Consider the following 27,744-nt stretch of genomic DNA (forward strand, 5'->3'; position numbering starts at 1 on the left):
CACTGGGATCAACGGGAGTCCCTACACAAAGCGGACTGGTTAAAAAGCTATCTTTGGGGTGTGAGGGGGGAAGAAAGTCACAGTGACTTTGAGTAGATGTGGGACTCCGGATTTCATGCATTGTGGGGGAGTTCTGTGCTTTAAAGCGAGACTGTGATTATGGGGAAAAGTAAGTAAAATTCAAAGTATTAGGTGGATGCTTCCCCCGGCGAACACAAGGCCACACTTGTAACGCTCACCTCTGCTGAATGTCACTTGAAAACATCTCAGTATGGTCCTCCACACAGTCCTCCGTGTGTGTCAATGAGGACGCATCTCTCAGTTGCTTCTTGTATGAAAACTGCTTCTAAAGAGTTTCCCAGTTGGTCCACGGTAGATGTACGGTCCTTCACACTCTGGAATTTGTATTATGTTTAGATTTTAAGAATGGGTGCAAGTCACTCCAGGTGCTTTGAGAAAAAAAATATTAAGCTATTAAATGTTGCTTATTAATAAGGCTAGAGAGCTATTTACCTCTCTCTTTTCTTACACCTTACCCTTCTTACACCGTGATGAATGTAATGTTCAGAAACACCAGTCTACTTTTAAAAGAAAGCAAAGCTAGAGAAGGAAAGGACGGAAAGAGAAGCGGACTCCCCAGTGACAAGCGTCGGTGTCCCTTCGTGCCAAGGAGGTTTCAGCTGAGCATGCTCAGACACATGGGAGGCACCAGACTATCAAAACTCCTTCTGAGAAGCAAGGACACGTCTACGAACTCAATGCTGCAAATCTACAGCTCTTTCCTCTGACACCGGACACCTCTCGAGCGCACACCGGCCGCAATGTGGCTCCTACTTCATGTCATCCTTCTGACAGAGGTCAAAGGTAAGGCTGCCGCTCTCTCGCTACAAGTGACATAGGGTTCCCAGAGATTAGAAAATCGTTATGTAGTTCTGTGATGTTTACAAGAGACTCTGTGCGGTGTTTGGAAGATAGACATCCCGCTGTGCATCCGCAGAAATGGTCGTTAATTTGTCTGGCACACCGAGGAGCCCAGCAGTTTTCAAATGCAGTATGTATCTCCCAGAAACGTGACTTTTTATGTGTTAGAACTAAAGATGGGTTGTATTTTCTAAATCAGTGTTGACATATCAATTCGAGCAGGGGCAAGTGCTTCTGAGAGCAAGGGAGGATATTCATAAACTAAAAGATGCGTTTGTATAAACTCAACCTGTTTGAATATGCTCATAAAATGAGTGTAATTGATTGTTAGTGGTTATGGGGTTTGGAGTTTGGGTTTTTTTGGTATATTTGTTTGTTTTTGTTAATCTAAACTGGGGACTGCAAACCACAAGCAAATCCAAAAATGTCTGAGTTCACCTATATAAAAGTTATTAAAATATAAAAACATATACTCGATATAACTTTCTTACCTACTCTGAGATTTAGAAAGTTGGTGTGAAGTTCTCACTTCCCACCCAGTGACTTTCATGTGTTTAGGGCTACAAACAACTAAAGTAAAAACCTAATTTTGCCACAAGTTTATACACTTCCTATTGCTGTCCAGGGCACAGGAGCTCATTATTACTTTGGTTCAAAATGAGTTCATAGCTTTTCTTTCAAACTTTTCAGAATAAATATTGGAATTTGAAACTATCATTAGCCTCTTTTAAAAAATCAATTTAATTAAATAAGATACAAGTGAGCAGTTTTCATCTTTAAGCAAAACGCGCCGCTTAGGACAATCAAATGTAACTTCCGAGCATAAAATACAGTATTTAAGGACAACTACCAAAAGATTTTTAAATGTTTAAAATTTTATTTTGAACTTGTAACAACACTAAAACTTTGTTCCACATCGTTCATCAAAGGCCTTATCCACCCCCCATGTACCCAGAGCAGTTTCAATTTTGCATTCTAACCTCTCCTGCATGCAAATCTATTCTCTAAAAAGAAACAATAAATTCTTCTCTCAGGAAACCACAGCTTTAGAAACAGGGGTCTGATTTGATTTAAGATCTAAAAGCAGAAGCCTGTGTTCTGTCTTTAGTCATAATATTCAATTTTGGAGGATGGCTAAGAATGAGTGATTGAAAGAGTCCTTGGAATCTTTAACCGGTGCTCCAAACTCTAACCACCGCTCACCAAATTACCCATTCTGTGCACTTGAGTAGGCTTGCGCTGGCCTTTCTGACCCCCCAATCACTTCGAAGCGACTGCGTATGGTTTTGCTGTAGTGCACTGGGCTCTGAAAAGTGGGAGAGAAAGGGAGAAGAAAAAGATCATTTTGGATCTTTCTAAATGCCTGACTTCAGATTTATATCTTGGACCTAAAAATAGTTCAGTCCTCTGCTCCGTTTTATTTTTTGAAGTTTGTGTTACTTTCCCTCATTTTAAACCTTTCTATTTACAGTAACTCACTATAGAAGTGCAACGTGTCGTCCTGACATCTTATGAAATTGTAATTATTTGTTTAGTGATTGCCAGAGATTTTGCGTTTCCTCATACAATTCTTGACAGTTAAAATAGTAAGGCTCTCTGTCACGACCAAACAAAGGCCATTATTAATTTTTTTTTTCCCCTCAGAGTAAAACTTGCTTTCAGAAGTTAAGTCTGAGTGGTTGGTCATTTTTTTTAGGGCAGTATAAGTAAGCCACATGATTGACTGTTTTCTCTTTGGGCCACGGTCACTCAAGTGCTTAAGAAGTAAGTGACATTTACTGTCTTAATGCATTAGCCAACAGCTCCAACCTTCACAACCTAACTAACGCCACTTCATGAGTTTTGCTAACCGGCCCCAAACCACCCTAAAAAGACTTTTAATGAATGGATAGGGGCAGTGTTAACTCAAAACAGTTAAACTCAAACAGTGTGCTTAGGCAGAAAATTAAAGTCTCAAGTATGGAGAATCCTGCTTGATAACTTCCACCGGTTATAGCCTCAAGTCATTTGCTGCTCCTTAATAAATGTGATCCTTCTTCGAAGCAGAGCCCTGGCTCCATTCTGCAGTCAGCAGTGTTTGAGGTCCCCCTAGTGGCCAAATTGCGCCTAGGCCTTAAGGGGGTGCTTTCCAAACCATGGGTCATTTAACTGCATCGCTAGGACTACAGAAACGCTTCTCCAACTACATTTTAATTTCACACAATTGCATCCATGCTGTGCCCAGCTGTGAAAATCAACTGTACTTCAACCCAATCCTCTTGAAAATCTTTCTCGCCAGTAATGGAAAAAATAAGTTTGCTCGCTTGAGGCAAAAACAGAGCCTGCTTGGGGTGAGCGAGCTGGGACCCCAAAGTCACTGCATCCTCAGGTGTGTAACCTCCAGAGGCGTAGCTCTGCACATTCTGCTGCAGGTGCATGTGAAGAGGCACAGGCAACTGCAGGAAAGACTTTCAGAATACCTTCCACTTGAACCCAAGACACAAAACTGGGACGCTAATAATGAAAAGCTGCGTGCTTTTTAAATCTTAAAAAAAAAAAAATTGCAGTCTCAAATAAAATTCAGCTAGTAACAAATTATCTGGGGTAAGGTAGTTATGCAATCATAAACTCACGGAGCTTTTAGAACGAGTCAGCGTCCCCAAACTCCATCTTTTACTTATTCAGTAAATGTGTAACTTGCTAATTAAGCAGAATCAATGTGTTTGTTTTACAAGGGAAACACTAATGAAGGTATGAGGGGGGCGGGGAAATTGCGTGGAAACAATTCTTTTTTTTCCCCCGTGTGCTTAATTTACAGTACGTTAATTTCTTGTGGCTATACTTCCAGAGGAGAAAGAGACCTAGAAGTGTTCTGAATATACAAAATGCCCTCCAAAAACAATTAATTTAGCATTCACATGATAAAGAGCCTTTTGAAAGGTTAACACTAGAAAGAAATTGCACTAGCCAGGTTGTGAAGCAAAGGGCCGTTCCAATGTGTTCAGTGACAAGGGACAGAATCCCAGCCTTCCTTTCTTCCCTGTCCTCCTGCCCACCAGTCACAATTTGGCCCCTTGCCTCTGTTCCTGGTGACACCTCCTGCTCCCTTCTCTCCGACTCCTAAGTAGGAGGCTTGTCTGGTTTTGTTGTGGTTTTTTGTTTGTTTGTTTTTTGCTTTCATTTTGATTTCACCTTTCTAATTGGCTTGTAAAAATTGTATGGGGACCATGTGATGTATCTGTATGTGCCCACGATGCGATGTTCAAATCATCAGAATCAACAAATACTTTGGTACATTTTTCTTTTCTTCACAAGCAAGTCCTTTAATACCCTTTTTGTCAGCCTTAGTTTTACGTCTGACATGTGTTGATTGTTCCCATCAATAGGGGTCGGTGTGAGGAGTCCGTGGAGTACCAGTCAAAGCAAGGATCATTTGAATTTCCCTGCCCTTCACGTCTCCTCACGCTTGGTGTGTGTGTTCGCGCCTATCTTCCAGGCGCAAAGACAAACATAATACACATGCTCTAATGTAGAAGTTGTGAGAATTTACTTGAAGGTGGAATAATTGTTGCTAGAGGCTGACGAGAATCCGGGAAGGGAGGAGATTGATAGAAATCGCCAGAACAGAAGGGGCACATTCTGCTGTCTTACAGCACAGTGGCCTGACCACAGTTGGCGTGGCCTGGTAGGCATTCGATGACGTCACTGCTGCATAGGTTCACTTCCGGTGAGATCCTCTTTGCGCATCTCCCTTGTCCCACCACGTCTACATTCTAGCCGAGTTCTCTGTTGTCTTCCTGGTCTCCTTGCTCTGAAATCTTCCCGGGTTTCCACGTCTGTGCTTTCCAGCCCTCTTGTTACGTCACAGTCTCGGCTCTCTGTCGATCCTGCCACAGAGCCCTGAGTCGCCCTAAGTCGCCGGGCTGCTCCATCAACGTTGTCCACATCTGCGGCTGCATTCCCACTTGGGGATCCATTTATCTTTCAGCAAGACCCTTCTTTAAATAGTCCTCTCACCACCTGGTGTCTTTGCTGGGCTTTGCTTCCTTCCCCCCCACCCCTACCCACCAACTCCCAACCTCTAAAGGCTTCCTGTAGCTTTCTATTTCCTATTAACTCAATTTCCTTTCTGGAGGGGTGGCTGTCCTCTCAACTCCAGGCCTAGTCAACGGTCATCAGTGAGATTATGTGAGCTAAGATTTGGGAGAAGGGGGGAGGGCACAAAACTGAAACCGAACCAAATAATCATTATATCTTCAATCTTAATATGTCAGCGCCAGCATGCTTTCTTCTTAAGGTGTGTAGTGATTTGTCCCAATTCTGAAATATAGGAACCTCTGGAAACGAAGTTTGAACAAATTTGTCTACAAGTTTAGTCTAAATCAGGGACAATTCAGACTCCTTCTTTAAACATGTATTTTTTTTTTTAATGCATTACTTTGTTTTATAGAACACTAATTCACCTACTGGGATTTTTTTTTCTTTATTCAGCAGGAAAGGGTATGCAATTGTGAACTTTCCAAAATTAGTAAAAATATGGACATAAATATGTACGTATGTACATTGGAGCTGGAGAGATGGTTCTGGTTGAGAGCACTGGCTGCTCTTGCAGAGGACCTGGGTTCAGTTCCCAACACCCACACGGTGGCTCACAACCATCTGTAACTCCAGTTCTAGAGGGAATCTGATGCCCTCTTCTGGCATCTTTGGGTACTACATGTTTTACCTGAATGTGGCATAGTGCCGTGGTGGAGGTCAGAAAAGGGAATGAGAACCCCTGGAAACCGGAGTTACAGTCTCATGCAGGTGCTGGGAATCGAACTCTCATCATCTGGAAGAGGAGTCAGTGCTCTTTACCACGGACCCACCTCCCAAGCCTCTATTCATGGAGGTTTTGAAGGATTTGGATTTTAAACTACTTCTTAAAGCTGTCTTATTCCCTACTTCTCCAAATATAAATTCTCCCTGTGCTTGGCCCTAAACTTGTTTGTGAGGTTGGAGAAAATGTCATCCCGTTTTTGACCCACTACAAGTGGACTCATGGGTGTATCCACATAGGCAGACTGACCCCCAGCTCATTCTAATAGTTCAGACGTTTTGTCTTGTGGATGATCCAGCTCCACCCCCCTGTTCTGCTTACAGAGTCTCCATTGCTTTCCTGCTGGCTATGAGCAAAGGGTTTTATTGAGATCACCCCTTTGGGTGACCAGCCAGAGAGGGTCTTTCCTGGCTCGCTCAGAGCAGCTGCACTCAGCTGCCTCAAGCTACTATTGAACCTGACTCTGAAAGTACAAGTGAAAACACCACAGCAGGCTTTGCTTCTAGGAAAAGTGTTTCATATAGAAGCATATGTGAGATTTGCCCACAGTAGAGTGGGGTCCTTTCCAAAAGTCAGAAGATACCACATGCATGCAGTTCCTACAGAGGCCAGAAGATGGCGCTAGATCCAGATCTTGGGGTTACAGGTGGTTGTGTCCCAATAAGAGAGTGCTGGCAACTGAACCCAGGTCCTCTGGAAAAGCAGCCAATTCCCTTAACTACTGAACTGGCGCTTCATCCCCAAGTCATTAAAAAAAAAAAAAAGACTATGGTAATTTTTGTTATACAATCTGTGTATATCTGGATTGAACTGACCTGGATCATTTATCATGTTAATTCTATTTGTAAATCATTTTATTATTTTAATTTTGGAGGTGATGGAGACAAATATTTGGCAAAGGAATTACTAACCCCACACTAACAATATACAGCCTCTTAATGGGTAGTAATTCAAAACTTTGAATATGCAAGTTTACCTGCCTGACAGCCTTAATGGTAATTGTCATTCCAATCCTATAGGAGAAATTAATCATGTCAAAACAGATGTCTAGCAAAAGGTAGCTTTGTTATCTGAGTCTCCTTGTCTCTCTCATTCCTCATCTACATCTTTGTGTCTTTTTTTGTTTTGTTTTGTTTTGGTTTGGTTTTGTTTGTTTGTTTGTTTTTCTCGAGACAGGGTTTCTCTGTATAGCCCTGGCTGTCATGGAGCTCACTTTGTAGACCAGGCTGGCCTTGAACTCAGAAACCCTCTTGACTCTGCCTCCCGAGTGCTGGGATTAAAGGTGTGCGCCACCACGCCCGGCTAACGTCTTTGTGTCTTAGGTAGAGACCGTCTGCTTAGCCACTGCTTGTATCTCCAACTCTCATTTAAGGGGGAAAGCACTGCCTTGGTCTGCACCCAGGGCTCTGTCCACTATACCGCTGAACTGCAGTCCCGACCTCCCATTCACAGTTCCTCTGAGTCAGTCCGTTTCAACGGACGTAGGACGTACCTAACCCTGTACGTATTTCTATACCCAACTCCCTTTTATGTAAGTGAGGGAGATACTTTAAAACGTGGAAGCTTGGTTCTCTTCCAGGGATGTAAATGAGCGATTTTTGCCTGAGGTAAGATGGCACAGACTTGACTTAAAACTGTGAAGATGGGAAGATCAGAGGGGGGCGTGTCTTGGGGAGCTCAGGGAAAGCTAAAGCCATCCACCGGGAAGGATTAGGCACCCTTCCACCGGGTTCACTGACGCCGGGGTCGGTCTGCCTCCTTGATTGTGTAAACTGTGTGTATGGGTTGCTCGCTCACAGAAACAGCCCTGCCTATTCCTGAATATTTCATGCGTCGATGACGACTTCTGAGATACATGTCACGTGCTAGAAATCGAGAACTTTCCTTGCCACAGGAACAGTCGAAATGAATAATTTCTTTCCGTCAGGCAAGACTTGTCACACTGTGTGACAAAAACCAAAATCAACTAGAATCGAACACTGCAAGGATTGCCAAGAAAGGACTTTGGAGGTGGTGGTTTGTGAGGGGGGCTCATAATCTGGAGTGCCGGTCTCGGGAAGGCTCGGGGAGATTTCCCCAGAAATGGCTTCAGAAATGAATGTGAAATAAAAAGGGAGTGGAAAAGGGAAACAACATGTATTTCCAATGCAAAGAACAGTGCATAAAAAAAAATCCCAGTATGGGGCTGGAGAGATGGCTCAGTGGTTAAGACCACTGATTGCTCTTCCAGAGGTCTTGAGTTCAATTCCCAGCATCCACATGGTGGCTCACAACCATCTGTAATGGGATCTGAAGCCCTCTTCTGGTGTATCTGAAGACAGTTACACTGTATTCATATAAATAAAATAAATATTAAAAAAAAAATCTCGGTACCTTTCCTTCTGGGAATGTTTTCCTGAAAAGAGACAAGATAGACAGAGAAAGTAAAGGAAGCTGGGCCACCCCACAGTTACCTGGCAACAGCCAGGTTTGCTCTGCCCCACAGTTACCTGGCAATAGCCAGGTAGGCCTGGCCAGCTATAAAAGGGGCTACTTTCCCCCTCCTCACTCTCTTGTTCTTTTGGGCTCTTCCCATCTTGCTCCCTGTCCCCTTACCCCACCTCCCCATTCCTTTCCCCCTCTCTCCATGTGCTCATGGTCAGCCTCTACTTCTCTATACTCTCTCTCTCTCTCTCTCTCTCTCTCTCTCTCTCTCTCTCTCTCTCTCTCTCTCTCTGTCTCTCTCTCTGCCTTTCTCTGCCTCTACTACCCTCTTAACTCACATCTCCATACCCTGAATAAACTCTATTCTATACTATACTGTCGTGTAACTGGTCCCTCAGGGGGAAGGGATGCCTCAGCATGGGCCCGCTGAGACACCCCTTCCCCCACACTTTGCCACACCTCCATAGAACATGTCCTTTTCTCTTTCTCTTTTATAAACACATCAGAAATCACTTTGGCACTTTTCCAGACTGTGTAGTATGCCGCTGAGGGATCCCCACGCTATCTTTTGCACTTCTTCCCTTTCACAGACATTTAGGTCGTTCCCAGTTTGGGACTGTGGTGAGTGGTGCTTTTGAGAATGTTCTGGCAGCAGGGATGGGGGTGGAGAGCGGGGGGTGCGGGGGTGTGGGGGTGTCTTCGGGCGCACTTTGCACACATTTCTGCAGACTCAGAGAGAGCCTGATGATGCATACACTTTGCAAAGCTCCAAGCTCAGCAGATGGCGAGCTGCTGTTTTCCAAAGCCGGTGTTCTCTTGAACATTCCCAGGAGTGTATTAGGGCTTGCGTGACTTCATGTCCAGCCCAAATTGTGTGTCACTGCTTTTAAAATCCTAAGGAGGGCTGGAGAGAAGGTTCCCGGGTTAAAGAGCTTGCTACTCTTCCAGAGGATCTTGGTTTAGTTACCAATACCTACACGGTGGTTCACAGGCACCTGTAACTCCAGTTCCAGGGACCCAGTGCCCTCCTTCCTCTCTAAGGCCCCCTATCTCACTTCCACGCCTATTGTCTTTCATCTCGCGGAGTGTTTTAACCCAGGTCCGCCCTGGAACGGCAGGAACTATCTGCTGAAGCCTGGTGGGTCCCGTTGGGTACATAACTGTAAACAATCTACCCATAACCTGTCCCAGAATCTACCCGAAACCAGCAGTTTATCTGGGAGAGGTGGGGCCCCCAGGGGTTCCTCCCCAATCTATGATTGATTGTTGACAGGTTCAGTCTTGCGCATGCCCAGTGCAGGCAACCACAGCTGCTGGACAATTGTGTTTACAAAGTCTGAGTCGTGCCCTGCAGAGTGTTTTAAGCCCTCCTCCCTGTCTTCCAGCCCTTACCTTCTAGTTCCTCAAGCTTTTTCCTTGTTTCCACTATTTAGTTACATCATTGGTTTTTCTCAAGGATAGCATACACATAAACATCTTGTAGGACGTGCTTTAGGTCTATCCCTAGGTACGTAGCTGTTGATGATGTTAGAAGGAGGAGGAGGAGGAGGAGGAGGAGGAGGAGGAGGAGGAGGAGGAGAAAGGAGAAGAGAAGGAGGAGGAGGAGAAGAGAAGGAGAAGGAGAAAGGAGAAAGGAGAAGAAAGGAGAAAGGAGAAAGAAAGGAGAAAGAAAGGAGAAAGAAAGGAGAAAGAGGAGAAAAGGAGAAAGGAGAAAGGAGAAAGGAGAAGGAGAAAGAAGAAGAAGAAGAAGAAGAAGAAGAAGAAGAAGAAGAAGAAGAAGAAGAAGAAGAAGAAGAAGAAGAAGAAGAAGAAGAAGAAGAAGAAGAAGAGAAGCAGCAGCATGTTTGGTCATCTTACTTTCTAATTGTTTGCTGATTCGCTACATCTGGCTGTGGAGAAAATCTTGCTTCTCTCATTATTGTTCCAGCACTTTCCGGTTTACAGTCACCATCCATAGACGGCAACACTTGTAACCCCTCTTCTGGTATTCATTACACTGTCTCGGCCTCTTGATTACCTCTGTTAGGTTAGTGGTCCGCTACAATATTGAACAGGCACTAGCAAGCATCGTTGCCTTCGGAAACCTATCACGAAGCAAGCCACAATTTTACAGATTTAAAGCGAGTCGATTGTCTTTACTTTCTGTTCGTATAGTTATTTGGAAGCCAGGGTCCAGGAGTTCCACCCCTGGAGGCCCTCTTGTCAGGGAAGTTGTAGGCAAGTGACAAACGAGGGGACTATCTGCCTGAGTTAAAACGAGAGGCCTGACCTCCGCTGAGAATTCCAGTCACATTTTCAGACTGTTTTCTCACACAACACTGCAAACACTGTGTTCCGAAGGCCTGCTGTCAGGGAAGAGGAGCTTCCCACCAGCCCCTCCTGATCATGGCTGCTAGCTAGAGTCTCAGGAAGCAGACACAATCCTTTGGAAGGACTGACTTTTCTTCCCTGGGGGGAGCCTTTCTAATGTTTGGATAATAGAATACTATTTTTCTAATGAATCAATATGAAATGTAAGGTGACAGAGATTTTAGAGCACCTTGTCAAAAGCTAAAATATTAATGATGCCTGCAAGTTCCTGTAAATCTTTCCATTTGTTGTTCAAAGAAATGCAAAAACCTAGAAAGCTCTGACCTTCAGGACACTGCCCTACCTCACAATTATTATTCTTTTATTTAAAAAAAAAAAAAAAAGCACCGGGCGTGGTGGTGCACGCCTTTAATCCCAGCACTCGGGAGGCAGAGGCAGGCAGATTTCTGAGTTTGAGGCCAGCCTGGTCTACAAAGTGAGTTCCAGGGCAGCCAGGGCTATAAAGAAAAACCCTGTCTCGAAAAACCAAAAAAAAAAAAAAAAAAAAAAAGTAAACAAGTCAAGGAGATGATTAGATGTTAGGAAATACAATGTGGCAAGGGGGTGCCCTGAGAAATTACACCGTGCAACAGACCTGGTGTGAAAGGGATTTACTGGAGGAGGGAAGAGGGGTAAGGACCTGGGACAGAGCAGAGGCATGTAGACAGACAGACGGGAGGGGAGGGAAAATGGGGCATAGCCATGGGGCCAGAGAAAAGGGGGGTAGGGAATAGATAGGGGGGATGCTGAAGAGTGGGAGGGAGAGAGGGGAAGGGAGAAAAAAGGGAATTCGAGAGAGCGAGAGCGTGCTGCTGAGTTGGTCCTTTTATAAGCAGCACACACCTGCAGCATGCACCTGCAACACACACTATGGCACCTGGTGGCAGGTCATGATGTTGGCCTCACTAGGTCCCTGGGGCAGGCCAGCAGAATCACCTGTAATAGCAGAGCAGAGGGGAAACTCCGGAAGAAGAAGCGGAAGTATAGAAGGGCGGAGAGGAACCACAAAGCCAGGGAAGGAAGCATCCTGCCTGATGAAGGTGGTAGGATTTGTCAGACCTTCAGGGGACCAGTGAGGAAGCAGAGAGGATTAGGCAGCCATCTTTAAACTCAGCACTTGGGTCGCAGAAGCAGGAGGATCGCTGTGAGTTAGTTCAAAGTCATCCTGGTAGACAGAGTAAGTTCTAGGCTAGGCGAGCTACACAGTGAGACTTTATCTTAAAAAGGAGAACCAAAGATGGGCAGCAGACAGACAACTCAGATGGAGTAACAGGCCAGTGCTGGATGCAGTGGGTTGGTGTGAGAAAGGCGGGAGGCGGTGAAGACAATGGCTTGCCATTCTTCTGAGAAGTGTCCTTTAAAAGGGGAGACACTGTGTCTCTGCCCCAAAGGCAACTGGCTATAATAGTGTTTGGTTTGTTAACTTGAATATGAGACCTGACTGTGTTCTGGTTTGTTTAGGTGTGTGTGCCTGTGTGTGTGTTTGTGTGTGTGTGTGTGTGATGGGTGTATATATGCCTGTGTATGTGCCTGTGTGTGCATTCATGTGTGTGTGTGTGATGCATGTATGTATGCCCGTGTTTATATATGTGTGTATGCCTACGTGTGTGTGTGTGTGTATGTTCATGGGTCTGTGTGTGCATGTGTGTATGCCTGTGTATGTACGTGCAAGGGTGCATGTTTGTATGTGTATGTGCCTACATGTGTGTGTGTGTGTCTGTGCACCTGTGTATGTGTGTGTCTGCACGTGTGTGCATTTGTGCCTGTGTGTGTGTATGCACACACGCACCCACATACATGTTGTGATGTGGTGATTAAACCTGGACCTCACTAGACAAGCATGCTATCTCTAAGCCATGTCCGGCCTCTGAGAACTGACTGAATGAGACCAATGTGGAAGGGATGGTATGACAAGGAAAAGATAATGGGAATACAGAAAAGCAGGTCTGTACTTACTGTAGAGAGCACCTGAGATGCTGGGCAAAGGGTAGACTTGAGAGACATTCCTGTGAGCAAGTAGGGAGGCATCCCCCTTCAGGCATCACCCCTGACCCTGGTCCACGGCCAGGCCATGCAGTCCCCACATGTCTCAGTGTAGGCCGTCTATGTGAGGGGTACCTTGTATCTGTACAAGGAGCATCCTGATCAGGTGATGTCAGGACCCCTGGGTGCGGGGGAAGGGGAGCTGTAAATTGGTGGGATTTGGAAGAATCCTCACTTAGAAGAGCTGTGAATGAAGGTTCTCTGAGACAGGGGAATCCATGACTCAGAATTTGAGAAGCAAGAGATGAGACAGAGGTCCAATCCTCTCTCCTCTCAGTGTTGCACACTTCAGGGATCCATCTAGTCTGTCACTGTCACACTCTGTCCTGCCCCTCCATCCTTCACCCACTCAATGGGCATTCTCTGAGTGTCTCGGTCTTGGGCAGCTTTCAGAAAGAAGGCAGACTCTCTAATCACACTGAACAAGATGGTTATTTTAAACACCAGAACACAGCCAGGCAGGCATGATGGCAGGCTGTGATCTCATCGCTCCATGCTACGGCAGGAGAATTGTACATTAGTGGTCAGCCTGGACTCTAAACAACATGTTTAGAGATGCTCTGACTTGCCAGAAGTAGAGCAGCTTCCAGAAAGTGGACTGATCAAGTGCAAACTGCACAGAGAGCTGCTTCATCCCACTCAGAACACCCAGGGGAGATGATGTTGCCTGTCTTGTTGACTGGCAGCCGACATGACCCGGTTAACATTTCCTGGATGTTGCAGTAGTTAACTCTTAAGTGTGTGGCTGGGGCTCTGTCTGTGACCTTCTGCTCTATGGTTTCCTCTTTCAGTGACAGTGTCATCCTCACCGAGGTGAACAGCACCATTCAGGTCGCCTAGGAAACGGTCTCAGTCAGTCACCTCTGTGGAATGCCCTTTCTGGAAGGCACTCGTGTGGAGGGACCATTAATCCCAAAGATGGGAGAAGATCACTGACCCAAATCATCATGGCCAAACTCATTAAAGCAAGCTTTTTTTATTCATGCTTGGGAGTAGGGGGTTTCTAAATGGAGGATTTAGGGGTGCAAAATAGGTGGGGTTCCAGGAGCAGAGCATAAACATAACAAAGACATAATTGCAAAGTAGGTATAACAAAGTAGACATAGCAACAGGTATCATAACAAGGTAGTTGTAGGTGATCCTATAACCTTTGAAACAAAGGTAGGGTTGCAAGGTGATTATCATCAACCCTTTGAAACAAAGACATGATTGTCATGCCTGGAACAGGCAGAACAGAGCCATTTATAGTTTAAGGACACAGGTGGGGCATAGCCCAATCCTTGAGAAACAGGTTTAATCATAAACAGGAGTGAACCTGATTTGTCTTTACTAAAAGTTGGTTTTCAAGCCTAAGACGGGGATGGGGTTGGGGGTGGGGGGCAGGCTGGTTCTTCAGAACACCCGACTCTCCTCCGTTCCAGTCAACAGTACTGTTGTCAGAAAATCAAACAGGGACCTGACCATCTTTAGTGATTTTTTACATTGCAAACCTAAAAGATCCTTCTCACACATCCCTTCCCAGGAGCCCAGGAGAAGTGTTAACTGGCAACTCAAAGCATCCTTGGGCAGCAGCCCAGCTGGCGGCTCTGAAAGGCAGCTGCAGGGCTATGACATCATGCCAGTGCACAGCTGGAGTACTGACTGGATGGGGGTGGGGGGGCTGGACAGTGGTTTCCTTGCACGGGCCCAGATCTTCTCACTGCTGTAGTTTGGCCAAAGGGGTCCCATGGAAACCTCTGGAAGCCACCAGCTCTGCTTTGATGTTGGCCACCTCCACTTTTATAATCCCTGAGTTTCAATAAGACTGCCTCTCTCTACTGCAGCCAGAGATGGCAGGAGCCCCAGACTGCAGAATATGCCTCCCACAGATGCCCAGTGGGCCTCCCTCAGTATGTGCCAAACACAGCCGGGACTCTTAATTATTATCTAAATTTAATGATTATGAGGGAGAATGAGAAGTACAGTACACAGGACCCGGGATTTTATCTACTCAGAGTTGAAACGGGAGCCCACAGCGTTAGCAAGGTCAGATTCTGAAAGAGGTTCTTTCCTTTTTCAGCTCCTATGGGAGTTGATTTGTTTTTTAAAGTTAATTGAGCACCAAGTGGTGGCAGACATGAAGAAGACAGAGGGCAAAGAGAAAGGAGCTGAGTTCAGTCATTATTTTCCTCTCTTATCCCGTTGACGCTAGAAATGTCCCAAGAAGATGCCACCATGGAGTAGGAAATGGAGACTCTCGACAGATACAGTCAGCAGTTGGAGACGCTTGTGGTCAGCCCCACTCCTCTGCTTCTCTTGTGCCTCCCCGATTTGACACCCTCACCCGACCCCCACCCCCGACATTCTTGGGTCACACTCTAGATCGGCCTCCTCCATCAGGAAAGTTCCCGAAAATGCACCTGTGAGAGCCTTGGGGGAACTCTCGATGACATCACTGTCCCTGGGGGAGAGTTCTCAATGACATCACTGTCCCTGGGGGAGATCAGCTGCCCTGCTTTTGTGCACTTGCTCCATCTCCAGGGTCATCTCGACTAAGGAGCTAAGCTCACATAATCCAACTGTTCTCTTCGATGACGTCCTTGGGAGCTCAGCGTGCACTTGTAATTCAGACAGCCTGAGTGCCCAGGTTCACACACCTGCCTGTTAACACCTGCATCCTTTGTGAGCAGGAAGACCACCAGGGAGGTTCCCAAAGATGTTTGTGGGATGCAATCTCTCTTAAAGGCATCATCTACTGGAAGGAAGGACCTGATGGCTGTTTCCCCAAACCCAAATAAAAGCATCTTCATAATGATCATTGATAGGTTATTTCTCTACCAGTGAAATGAACCAGTTCAAGCCAGATTAGATTATATTAAAGGCAGGTTTATTGGGAAGCTTCTCTCAGGTGAGTTCACTGGTCCCAAGGATTGGGGCCAGGAAAGTCACCATGGTGGGGGAGGGGGGGGGGAGAAAAGGAGAGAAAAGGTGTGTGCACAGAGGGGGGAGAAGAACAGGAGGAGGAAGAAGAGGAGGAGAGACCAAAACATCTGGATCATATAGGGAGACTGGTAGCCCAGCCCCTGGGATGGAAAGTTCAGAGTTGGGGTGGGGTATGCCAGGTAGGGACTGAGAGATGCTGGGAGAACCTAGAGATCAGGTCTGCTTTGATATGTAAAATATGTACCTCGGTCCCTTGTCCTGGATCTAAGGGTCTAACCAGATGATCAGAACATCAGTAGGCTCCATTACCTTCGTCATTCCATAACTGGAAAATACCCAGCACACAGGTGATACTGTGTGAAGGTGAGGCCTGCTAAAGCCTATTAAAAAGCCATTGTTCCCTACACCCAAATAGCTTCCTGGTCATGATGGTGACACCATCATCAGGAACATCTAGCCATCACCTCTCCCATCCCTTCAACAGGTCATAATTAACTGACCATTTCAGAGTCCCCTTGCTCTCTAAGTGTGTGGAGTTTTATGTGTTAGCTTGTAGTGTCTGGTGGGACACTGTGGCTCTGTCATAGGTGTTATGGGAGCATTCGACTTCTTTATGTGTGTGTCTGTGTGTACTGGGGTAAAAGGTTTCTATATGACTTTGTGAAATGCCCTCAAGTGTTAATTATCCCTACCTGTATGACCTCCCTCCTCTCCCCTGTGGTCCTACCCCATGCCCCACGTAAGCCTTCCCAATTACCCCCCCCTTCACCCTTTATATCATTCATTCTATATTTTCTCCCTTGAACTCGCCAAAGGGTACACCAGCAGCACAAACTGGACTCGGCGGGGCTTAAATGAAAAGGATGAAGAAAGCTGGGAAGGGAGTGGGGAGCTGGAGGAGGTGGGGGGAGGGGCTGTCAGTTTACAAATAGCATGTCTATCTTTTCTGGAAAGCACGCTCTTAAACTTGAATGCACGCATTTTATTAGATTTAAATGTCTGGGGTTGCTTTGTGAAACCCTGTTTCCTGATATGTGGCCTTGTAAAAGGTCACTGGACTTCTTCCTGTTTGCACCCTTCTGTCCAACTTGGGTTCCTCACTTGTTCATGTGTTATGCCCTCTTTCCGGGAAGATTATTTTTAATTTGTCTTCATAAATGGCTTCCGCTCTTGCAAAGGCATATTTCAGAATGGTTTGATTCCAAGGATAGTGGTTAGTAGTAGCCTCTGACATGAGAAGGTAGAATCAAACTTTACCCAAGTCACCTAGGGGACACCCCAGGCAAGATACTAAGCTTACCATCTGCTGAAACACACAGAAAGAGATCATCTCATCCATCTCCTCTCTCTGGCTGGAGAGGGGTAACTGAGATAACTACCCAGCAGAGTGCTGGTGCTCGGTACCTCCTTAACACGAGAGTTACTGTTAGGGTTGTCACCCTTGTCTTAATGAAGGCTAGACGCTCTCTCAAGCTGCCACTTAAATGGTCCTTTTGCGTATGTATTAAGTCACCTTAAATTTTTCTTATGAAAATCTTAATAAATGCTTAAATCAATTTATTTGTTCCCATTTAAACATTGGCAGTAGCCTTCTGTCTCAAGCACTAAATACCTCCCTGACTCTATCTAAGAGTCAAGCAACCCTTTTGGCTTTCTTTGCAATTACCTCCCTTAGATGAAAATTCAAAATGGGTCTTCACCTCACCCACAGTATAGCTAGTGTTAGGTTCGATTGTGGTCACTTGGGATGTTATTCCATATCTGTGTTCCAAGAATGACCCCGGACGAATCAGCTCATGGAGTTCTTGCGGCGAGGTCTAGCCACAATCACATTTGGTTTCTTAACGGAGGATTTTTGAATCTGCCTTCTCTCATCTTTCACATAGATTTTGCACTGGCTGACAGCAGTATGGTGGCTCCTCTGTGCCCCAAAGGGTATTTTCCCTGTGGGAATCTCACCAAATGCTTGCCCCGAGCCTTTCACTGCGATGGTGTGGATGATTGCGGGAATGGTGCCGACGAGGACAACTGTGGTGAGTTCTCCCCCTACCACACTGCATGTGCTCCCCCAAACTGCAGGTCAGCCAGTAAGTGAAGGGAACTGGGAGGAGGGACTAATGACCACTGCCCATTGCATTCTGGCTAGTGACCTAATGACCACTGCCCATTGCATTCAGGCTAGTGACCCGACTTTTAAAAAGACCTAGAGCTTGCTAAGATCAGAAAGATGGTCCCATAAAAAATCAAAATGACATTCTAAATTCTACTTTGGCTCTCATAATTCAATTTTAGGAGGCTTCCTTGTGGCCAATAACTTTGCTCAGCTGAGAGAATGTCCATAAACTGTCACTGGGCTCACCTGGAGGATTAAATGATTGTACAGACTGACCTTGCCTGTTGGTTAAGAGCCAGGACCTCACCACAGCACCAGGATACAGTGGGAGCAAAACAAATGAGGGAGAAATGAGGACCTTGGAGCTCACAGGACAACATGAACTAAGAAAACAACAATGCTGTACATGGCTAAGCAGAGTAAACCCAGAGAGAAAAGGACCAGGGATTTCAAAGATAAACAGATCTGGGAAAACCATTTTAAGGACAGAATCAAGGAAAACTTTAATTAAAGTAAATTGACTTGAATGAGAACAAGATAAAAGGGGGGAGGAGGGAGGGAGGGAGAAAGAAGGGACAGAGGAAGGAAAGAAGGACAGAGGGACAAAGGCCAAGAAGGAAGGGAGATATTCTAGAGGCATAGAATTCCAGGCATAGGAAATAACAGGCTCCAAGGCTGACTGGAATAAACTGGAAAAGCCACGTGACTTAAGCCTAAGAAGTGTGAGAAGGTCACCCAGTTCATTACCCAAGACCCCCAGGCCAAGCTGAGGGCTATGTGCTGAGACCATACATCTCGGCTGATCTAATCTGCCTATTTGCCCATGAGGAGAACTGATGGCTGGTCAAGGTTGACAGCTGAAGTCCATCACAGTCAATGCTGAGACCCAGCCCTTCCCAATCTGCACATGAGGCCAGCTCTCCTCAGTGCTGGCCAACTAGCATCTGAGCGGGGCGGCCGCACCCTGGAGTGCCGAGCGGCTGTGTGTAACTTGTTGTCTCACCCCTGGGTACTCGGAAGCACCCTTCCCTTGGATGGAAAACTACTCTGCCAACCTCAGCCCACCCCTGTTCCTCCTTCACACTCAGTTCAGAGGTGGGGGACATGGTTCAGGGGAAGAATTTTGCCTAAGCATGCAGCAGGCACTAAGATCAATCCCTAATATCTAAGACAGACAAAAACACTCAGTTCAATGACCCTCTCCTTCTGGGCATGCCCATGGGTAAATCTCCAGCCACGTAGAGTCATGTGTGTTACGTTGTCACCTCTTGGCAGATGCAAGCACCTAAGAAAAGAATCTTCTTTGCTTTGTTACCACCAGAATGTAGGATAGTAGGGTACACAGGAGGCACTCAATCTGTGCTCAGTAGGGTACACAGTAAGCACTTAACCTGTGCTCAGATCAGATGTACTTCTCTGATTATCAGTGAACAAGCCAACAAGATTTCTTCTTTGCTACGAGGGAGTCAAAGGCCACATCTGTTTATCTACCCACCACCAGGACGTTCTGAACACAGACTGAACAAAGCACGTGGAATAGCTGATAATACAGTTAAAGGCACCACAGCAGCACAATTCAGGATATGAAAAAGGAATAGGGGGCTGGTGAGATGGCTCAGTGGGGAAGAGCACCTGACTGCTCTTCCGAAGGTCCAGAGTTCAAATCCCAGCAACCACATGGTGGCTCACAACCATCTGTAACGAGATCTGACTCCCTCTTCTGGTGTGTCTGAGGACAGCTACAGTGTACTTACATGTAGTAAATAGATAAATCTTTTTAAAAAATGAAAAAGGAATAAAGAGAAATTATAAATATCAGGGATCAAAGAAGCCTGCAAGAATTTACTCTTTGATTCAGTACCATCAATTACAATGCAAATCTTACCATTTTTACAGTATATATTCAATTAAGGATGCTCGAAAATGGGCCCATTTTTTGTAAATATATATCATTCCTATGTAATTTTTATCATCTAAAGAACATAGCAAATAAGAATTTCACAGTAGCAAATGACAAATTGACATTGAGGCGGGATAAAGAGAGTCAACTATTATTTCTCTCAACGGTACCTCACACTCTTTACTAAAAGGTATTCTGGATTTTTGCTTTATTTAAAAATAAATTCTGGCAAGGAGTGGCCGTGTTGAGAGCATGCGAGGCCCTGGGTTCAATCCCCAACACTGAAATGAAACAAGGAAGGTCCAATTTTATCAGTGCTCAGTAGACCTATCTCACGAATCCCTTCCATCTGCACGCGGCAGAGTACCCGAATGAAATACAGAGCCAGTGGTCTTGGGAAATCCCCCAAATTCAGATCAGAGATCCAAAATGTCAGTATTCGAAATGAAGACTATTTATCAAGATACTTATAAACCACGTAAAATACTACTGGCGCTGTCGGGCTGGGGAGCGCACGTTTGAAATCCTTGTGAAAACAACCGGTTAGTCATCCTGTTGCTTGAGCAGATTTTGTTTCGTTTTGTTTGTCTTGTTCTTTTGGTTTTATTTCGTGAAACTTTTGTACTTTTGTTTTGTGGTGTGGTATCTGATTTCCAGACTAACTGACGCGTATCACTCACCATCCCACAGGTGACACTAGTGGATGGACAACCATATTTGGCACAGTCCATGGGAATGTCAATAAAGTGACATTGACACAGGAGTGCTGTAAGTGGTGGTGGCTCAAAGATGGTTTCTGCTTTGCAAAAACTTGACTGTGGCACGTGGATCTCTCTGGGAACAGCAGCCCCCTCTTATCTAAGGTTTTGCTGTTGATTGATCGCTGCAACAGTCTGTGGTCAACTGCAGTCCTAAAACAGTAGACGACGACGGCAGCAGTGCCTTGAGACAGACAGACCACCTTCACATAGCATGTGTCGTGGTATACTGCTATCATTTTTCTATGGAGTTATCAGTTGCTCTTAATCTCGCTGGCCTGACTTATGAATGTCCCAGAGGCCTGTAGGCAGAGGTCAATCAGTCAGTCAAGGACTTGGCATTATCTCTGGTTTCAAGCATCCACTGGGCATCTTGGAACATGTCCCCTGTGGGTAAGTGGGGACTGCTGTAGTGGCTCAGCTGCCTTCAGAAGGTCGATGTCCTGTCTTTGTATTTCACTGGTTACCACTCTACTGTCTGCTGTGGGTCTGGGGGCGGGTGGAGGGAGGCAGGATAGATCCACGTCTATGCATGCTCACTCCTTGTGTTACTTTTTGGGTCACAAGAATGCACAGGTAATAATTGTGACAAATGTCAAGGTTCAATTTCCTTTGATTTTTTTTTCCCCAATAAACAGCTCACACTATGTTTCAGACTCAGAAAGGACAGTCCTGATTAAGGTGTCTTCCCGACTCACAAATATCATGTGTAGCTAGAAAGTCATTCTCACTGAGCCGCGGTGATTCCAGGCTGCACAGGGAGGCATGGAAGACCACTGTAAGAAAGGAGGGCTCTGCCAGGGACAGGAATACTCTCCCAAGCAATGCACTGAGGTGGCCGTGTAAAAGCCTTTACAGGAATGCGCTGAGATTCTACAAACCTGAGCTAGGAGGAGGGCAGGGCTGAACTCAGAAGGCTGCAAGCATGCTCTAATTAAGAGCATCTGGGGCACACACTGTAGAGGTTGGCCTTTGTACTGTTATGGAGTTGGAGTGTGTGTGTGTGTGTACATATATAGTCTGGTACATGTCAGAATTCATACATTTCATTTACATATGTGATGTGCACACATTAAATGCTATACTAGCACTGGACATGGTAGTGCCCATCTTTAATCCCAGCGCCCTGGGAGGTAGAAGAAGGCAATCTGTATGAGTTCCAACCCGGCCCACAGAGTGAGACACTGACTCAAAAATAGGCAGCATCAACAAAACCCTATACTAACAGCGCATAGTCAGTGCACTTCCCTAGGGTTACACAACTGTGCAGCCAACCAACTCCAAATCAGAAACAACCCAGTCAAAACTACATCTGTGCTGAACTTGTACAGAGAGTCTCCCACTCACTAATCCTTAATGTATACTATATACTGCTACAATCATATAACAACGTAAAATATGTAAACAGTGGAAGAACTATGTCATCAGCATCTACTCTGTGATCAGTGTCACGAAGCCTCTAGAGATCTGCTAAAGGGTCCATGCAAATACTGCCTGACTTTTAAAGGGGGCTGGAGCATCTGTGAATCTAGGAATCCACAAGGCCCCTGAAAACAACCCCCATCCCATACCTGGGAAAAACTGCAGGATACACTTTATTGTACTAGTTTATAACTTATTTATATATTTATACATGGATATATAATGTATAAAAAATAAATTATGCCAGATAGGGTGGCATGCACTAGTAACACCAGTAATCTGGAGTCTGATGAAGGAGGATGCTGACTTCAAAGGCAGCCTGGGCTATGTGGAGATGGTTCAAGGTCAAGAGCACTGCCTGCTCTTGCTCCAGCACCCATATGATGGCTCACAACCTCCTTTAAGTGGATCTGATGTCCCCTTCTGGCCTCTACAGTACTACATGCATGTGGAGCACACATGCACACACACACACACACACACACACACACACACACACACACACAGAGAGAGAGAGAGAGAGAGAGAGAGAGAGAGAGAGAGAGAGAGAGAGAATAAAATAATAAAACAAATATTTTATAGCTGGAGGTAGAATTGGCTAGGCAGTTTAAGGTAAAGACCCCAAAGAAAAATGACCAGTTTCTTTCTTGACTGAAAGCCAGAATTGCCCTTTGGACTCAAGGCCCCTTCACCCTTGCCAGAGGCCCCAGATACCAAATGTGTTCGAGGAGTTCTAATCACTGACCTGGTTCCTAGATAATTCTGAGGTCTTTTGGGAGAAGTAATGTTAAAGTAGCCATGAAGGCCTCTTAGGAGAAAACTCCTTCTGACCAAGAGGATAGAATCTCTGGCCTGGTGCAGGCCTGACCTTCCAATGAGCCAGGTCGATCTCCTGGCCAAGGGGCCATCCATGGGAAGAGGGCTCAATTTAAACTGAGCAATAGATGCAATAATTCATTTTTGTCCCAGAGGCCTGATCGGGCTTCTTTCTTATCAGCTACTATTTAACAGACACCCCACCACGACAGCTTCTTACTCCAGGAAGGAATGAGCAACGTCTCAGAGTTTGAAGGAAAAAAATGTTTAAAAGAAGAGGAGAAATTTGTAAGGAATAGTAAACGAGTCTTTTTCTACTAAGTACTGTAAAGACTGTTTATGACAGGGAATTCAAATCTCTTTATCTGCCCCACCACACACCCGATGAATCCTTGAGGCCCTGCTACATTCTTCAGTTTAAGTGGCTGCCTCCCTTATTTTCTTTATGTCGAATTCTTTAAAAAACTAGCCAATCATGAAAGACCATGAGGTCAGGACCCCACCCACAGGGAAAAGACACTGTCACCTGTGTGAGAATAAAGACCAAGTTCACGTCCTTCCTGGTAGGCTTGCTCTTATTAAAAGTAAAACTCTGCCTTATTGAGACTTCAAAAAAAAAAAAAACTTTTCACTACTTGAAAAAATAAAACAGAAAACAAAAATATAATTTAAAAAGTGACAAGATTAGTAAGAAATGAAAAGTAAAAATTCTAACAGCCTCTTCCTAGCACATTGTATCTGGAGCTCACTTCACACACAATGGCAAATCTGTATCTTTGGTTGGATTGGGTCTCTGGTTTTGTTTTTTAGTTTTTAACAGTAAAGAGGGAACAGGCAGAATCAGGACCAGATGTTCTAAAATGGCCCCTCAGAGGCAGACCATGGATGAGAAGAGAACTCAAGCTTGGAGCACCATGTCTGCTGTGACTCAGAATTTCTGGGTGGGTGGGGTGGGTAGCTACCAACAACTAGGTCTTGAAGGCCAGGTAGAGACACTACAGAATCTTTTATCAGGCACAAGACAGATCCACAACCAACAGGACCTGGGCCAATTGAGTGGAAAGAATGAAGTTGGTGCTGATTAATATGACATCAGTACAGACATTGGCTACAAAGCTAAGTCCAAGAAATATCTTGGGGTAAGTAAGGTGGCAGGAGGTGGGACCGGCCTTTCAGGACCACCCACAGAATAGGGTGGTGGCCTGACTGCGTTGTAGGATATGGAGGGTGAAGAAATGCCCACATTTCTGCCTTCTTAAAGATCTGCTTAGTTTCATTTTTATGCGTATGTTTTGCCTGCATGCATGTATATGCACCACAGACATACTTAGTACCTGAGGAAGCCAGAAGAGGGCATTAGATCCCTTGGAAACAGAGTTACAGATGGTTGAGAGCCACCATTTGGGTGCTGGGAACTGAACCCAGGTCCTCTGCAGGAAGAGCCAGTGCTCTAACCACTGAGCATCTCTACTTGAACCACTCAGTCTCGTTATGTTTCTGCTTTAAGCAGCACACCCAGCTTCACCACATGAAAGTCTTTTGTTGGCAAGTACTTTCTGACCAAGCTTCAATTTAATAATACATCTATAATATTCTTGATGTCGATAAACATTAAACAAAGCATATTAACCTTATCTTTATTGGGATGAGCTAATTATCACGTAGATCGCATAATATCATCCAAGATGTTATAGACTGAAGGCATCTCTTGCAGTATGTGGGAATTCAGTAATAGCTGTGGTGGATTTGCTGCCAACGTGCAGCTAAATTCGCTTTAAGTGTGATAGAAAAAAGGATAAGCAATTAGAGGGAATTTATACTCACAGTTCAGTGGATGATAGTAGGCTGGGCCCACACCACAGCACATGTATTCACTCAATACCATTACTCAGGGGGTCAAGATGGAAGGTATGTTCTATATAGCAAGGCCCTATGTCTAAACAGTTTGTTAACTAATTACAATAGTGATAGAAAGAGAAATTAACTTCCACTTCCTTAGCTGCACCAAATCAAATATCCATAGGATCAGCAGAGAAATTAAAGATTCCATAGAAATCCTCTGTCTTTCTCTGCTCCTCTATGATGTATGACTCAAGACATAGGAACTGCAGGCGAATCAGTAAGCATTTATTTAGCAGCTCCTTCTTCCTGCTGAGCTAAGTTGATCAGTCATCACCATGGAGACTCACTCAAACTTATGATGCTTTTCATTGAACAGAACTTAATCCTGTTTTAGTACATGGTCTGATGTGATTTGTCTGATATCATTTGTCTATGCCTGTGGGTTTTTTTTTTTCCTGCTCACCTGTTCTATGTGTCTGAGATGACTTCAGGAGCAGGAGACGAGTGTTCTATGTGTCTGAGATGACTTCAGGAGCTAGAGATGAGATGAACACATCACTGGTCTATTTCTGACTTGGAGAGGATTCTTATTTGATTTTAGGAAGGGCTCAGTGGATCCACTAATAGATATAAACTGCTATGTAGTTGATGAAAAGAGAAAAATGTTAGTTGCTGTCATAAATAAGTACACCTTTTTGTCTTTTCTCCCTAGTTCTCAGCCAGTATCCACAGCACTGTTACTGCAGAGAAAATGAACTGGAATGTGTAAAGGCTGACTTAAAAGCTGTGCCAAAGGTTTCCAGCAACGTAACATTACTGTGAGTAAAAACAAGATATTTGTGCCTAAAGTCTCATAAGGCCACAGAAAACCCTATAGTGCTATAAATTATAGATAATAAAATGAACAAATAATTGGAAGTACTTTAAAAAAGATGTATATGAGTGTCGCCTACATGGATGTATGTGCACCACATGTGTGCAGTACCCACAGAGGCCAGAAGATGGCGTCAGAGATCATGAAACTGGAGTTACGGATGGTTGTGAGCCACCATGTAGATGCTGGGAATCAAACCCGGGTCTTCTGCAAGAGCAGCCAGTGCTCTTCAGCACTGAGCCATCTCTCCAACCCCTGGAGCTTCTTCTAAAACCAGGCACCAGTAAAGTTGATAGGCTTCCTCCTCAGGAAAATATGATCTGCTAGAGGAGCCTAGCTAATGTTTACCTTGTGATGTCTATGGCCTGGGGTAATTATCCAGTGTGCTCCGACTTCCATGCTGCTACTCCTGTGCTCCTGCTGATGAGGAAGGGGAGCAGGCTATGTCATCTCACTTGTAAACCTGATAATCCATCAAGACTGCAGAGACAGAAAGATCTATGAAGCTAACTGTTGTAGATCATGCACAGCTTCCTGAACTTTGCAGATACTTAAGACCCTCAGGGATCTGTAGTCGTGTCCTCACTGGGCATGTCTGATATGGTTGGAATCTTCTGCTGGCTTGGCCTCTACTTCTTCTTATGTCTTCTTGACCTATTCAGAGATAAGAGAGAAGGCATGAACTCATCACACCCATATCTATTCTATAGCGCTATCAGGCTATGGTGAGAGGATGCAGATCAAGAAAAGCCTGGGCTAGCCAGGGCTAAATGGGGGACTTCCCTTAAAGTAACAAAAAAATGTTGTGATTTTTATTTCAGATCTCTTAAGAAAAACAAAATCCACAGACTTCCAGTCAAGGTCTTCAGCAGATACACAGAACTCAGAAAGATGTGCGTAACTGAGAAGGGTACACTGACAGTGTTTTAAGCTCCTGTGGTGTTTTAAGATGCTTTTGATCTGAGAACTGACTTGAGGTTGAGTAGTTTTTACATGTATCGCTAACTCTGGTTCTAAACTTAAGCTTAGAAGTAAAGCACTGGAAAGGGGGCTTCATTTTCATTCCATAGTTTAGAGCACAGTTTCACTTAACCATCTTCAGAAGGTTGACTTGGACTTCAGATAAACAGTCTCAAGTCTTTCCCAGAATAATAGGGGCAAAGGCGTGGTGGTGGTGGTGGTGGTGGTGGTGGTGGTGGTGGTGACGACAATGATGACAGTGGTAGTGATAGAAAGAGACCACATGCTATTAGAGTTCAAGAGAAACAACAACTAGGACCTGGCACTGCTGGGTAGTCTCTGTGGGAGAGCAGTGATGAGCCTTCAGTGTCCACCCCAAGTTTCATGAACTTGTCACTTGATATGACCCAAAGGCCTTTGCTTCATTCCTTCTTCACAAAGCAATCCATGATCTCCACTTTGCTTTTATAAAGGATGTGATTTAATTTTCGTTTTGTGGGTGACTCTTGCCTGCCATAGCACATGCACCACATGCATGCAGTTCCCACAGGTACCAGAAGAGGGCATCAGAGTTCCTGGAACTGGAGTTACGTGTGGTTTGGGTTCTGGGAATTGAACAGGAATCCTCTGGAAGAGCAGCCAGTGCTCTTAACCACTGAGCCATCTTTCCAGCCCCTCATCAATCTACTTCATAATCTTCATATTGGAGTGTTTAAATAGTCATATTTGATAGGTCAGCATGATGCCTCCTATTGATATTTGTGGGTATAAAACTCAGGTTTGTAGCTTGGGTGCTTGTCTATCAGTCTTTCCAAGCCTAGTTCCTCTGGGTCTCTGAAGATGCTATATATAATCTGTCAAGGTTGACCAGTAGTCTAGGTTCTAATACCAACAAAGGGATGTTTCACATGCTGAATCCCTGACAGAAATAGTTTCTTCTTTTATCCTTCAATGCCTAGCATAAAAGGAAAAGACTCCAGAAATATTACCATTCATTCCACGTTCATGAAGTTAAAGACAGGTAAGCTTAAACAAGAAAATAAGTCCCTGGAGGAATCCCAACTAGCAGAGCTGTGTGTGGGTGTACATTACTATCTCACCTGCTCTGGTTGTCATCTATGCAACCCCAGATGCAGTCAAACCTCCTTACCAGGAAACAAATGAGAATAAGGAGGAGAGAGAAGCTGGGGTGGAAACCTCTCTCTGGCCCCATCTCTTGAAGTTTGTGCCCTTCACAACAGCACTCAGATGAGATCTGAGCCTTTAACATGTGAGCCTTTGGGGGACATGAAGGAGCCAACTCTAACAAACTGTTTCATCAGGCGTCGTAGAAGTTGTAAGAATTCCTAATTAGACCACCTTAGACATGAGTCAGCCGGTGTACGAAAGTTAAGGGACTCAATTAGGACCTATAATTTGGTAGTAGAAAAATCACAAGCAGAGGCCAGGGCTTCTAATGAACCCAACAGTACTTAAGCTATCACAATGAAAACCCAGGGACGGAGAGAAACTGGTCACTGCATCCCAGGGTTTCTACTGACATGTGCTGTCCTGCCCTGAGCATAATTCCATCCTGTGCTTTCTGTCTGGGAAAAAAGATGA

The 27,744-nt window shown here is 45.0% G+C and overlaps 1 protein-coding gene across 6 annotated transcripts in view; it reads left to right on the forward strand.

The window, feature by feature from the left end:
• The first annotated feature begins 628 nt into the window (after window positions 1–628).
• Window positions 629–27,744, forward strand: part of Rxfp2 (relaxin/insulin-like family peptide receptor 2) — a 63,876-nt gene continuing 36,760 nt past the window's right edge. For 3 of the 6 annotated variants that reach the window (NM_001289566.1, NM_080468.2, NM_001289564.1), the window contains exons 1-5: window positions 629–864; window positions 17,344–17,490; window positions 20,161–20,238; window positions 25,021–25,126; window positions 26,004–26,075. In NM_001289566.1, coding sequence (NP_001276495.1) covers window positions 822–864; window positions 17,344–17,490; window positions 20,161–20,238; window positions 25,021–25,126; window positions 26,004–26,075 — 446 coding nt within the window. In that variant the 5' untranslated portion in view covers window positions 629–821. Of the gene's footprint in view, window positions 865–885; window positions 1,052–17,343; window positions 17,491–20,160; window positions 20,239–25,020; window positions 25,127–26,003; window positions 26,076–27,744 lie in introns of those variants that run through there. The other 3 variants (XM_011241023.3, XM_011241021.3, XM_011241022.2) reach the window with 3 other exon arrangements.

This window comes from Mus musculus, chromosome 5 (assembly GCF_000001635.26).
Source record: "Mus musculus strain C57BL/6J chromosome 5, GRCm38.p6 C57BL/6J".
Lineage (NCBI taxonomy): Eukaryota > Metazoa > Chordata > Mammalia > Rodentia > Muridae > Mus > Mus musculus.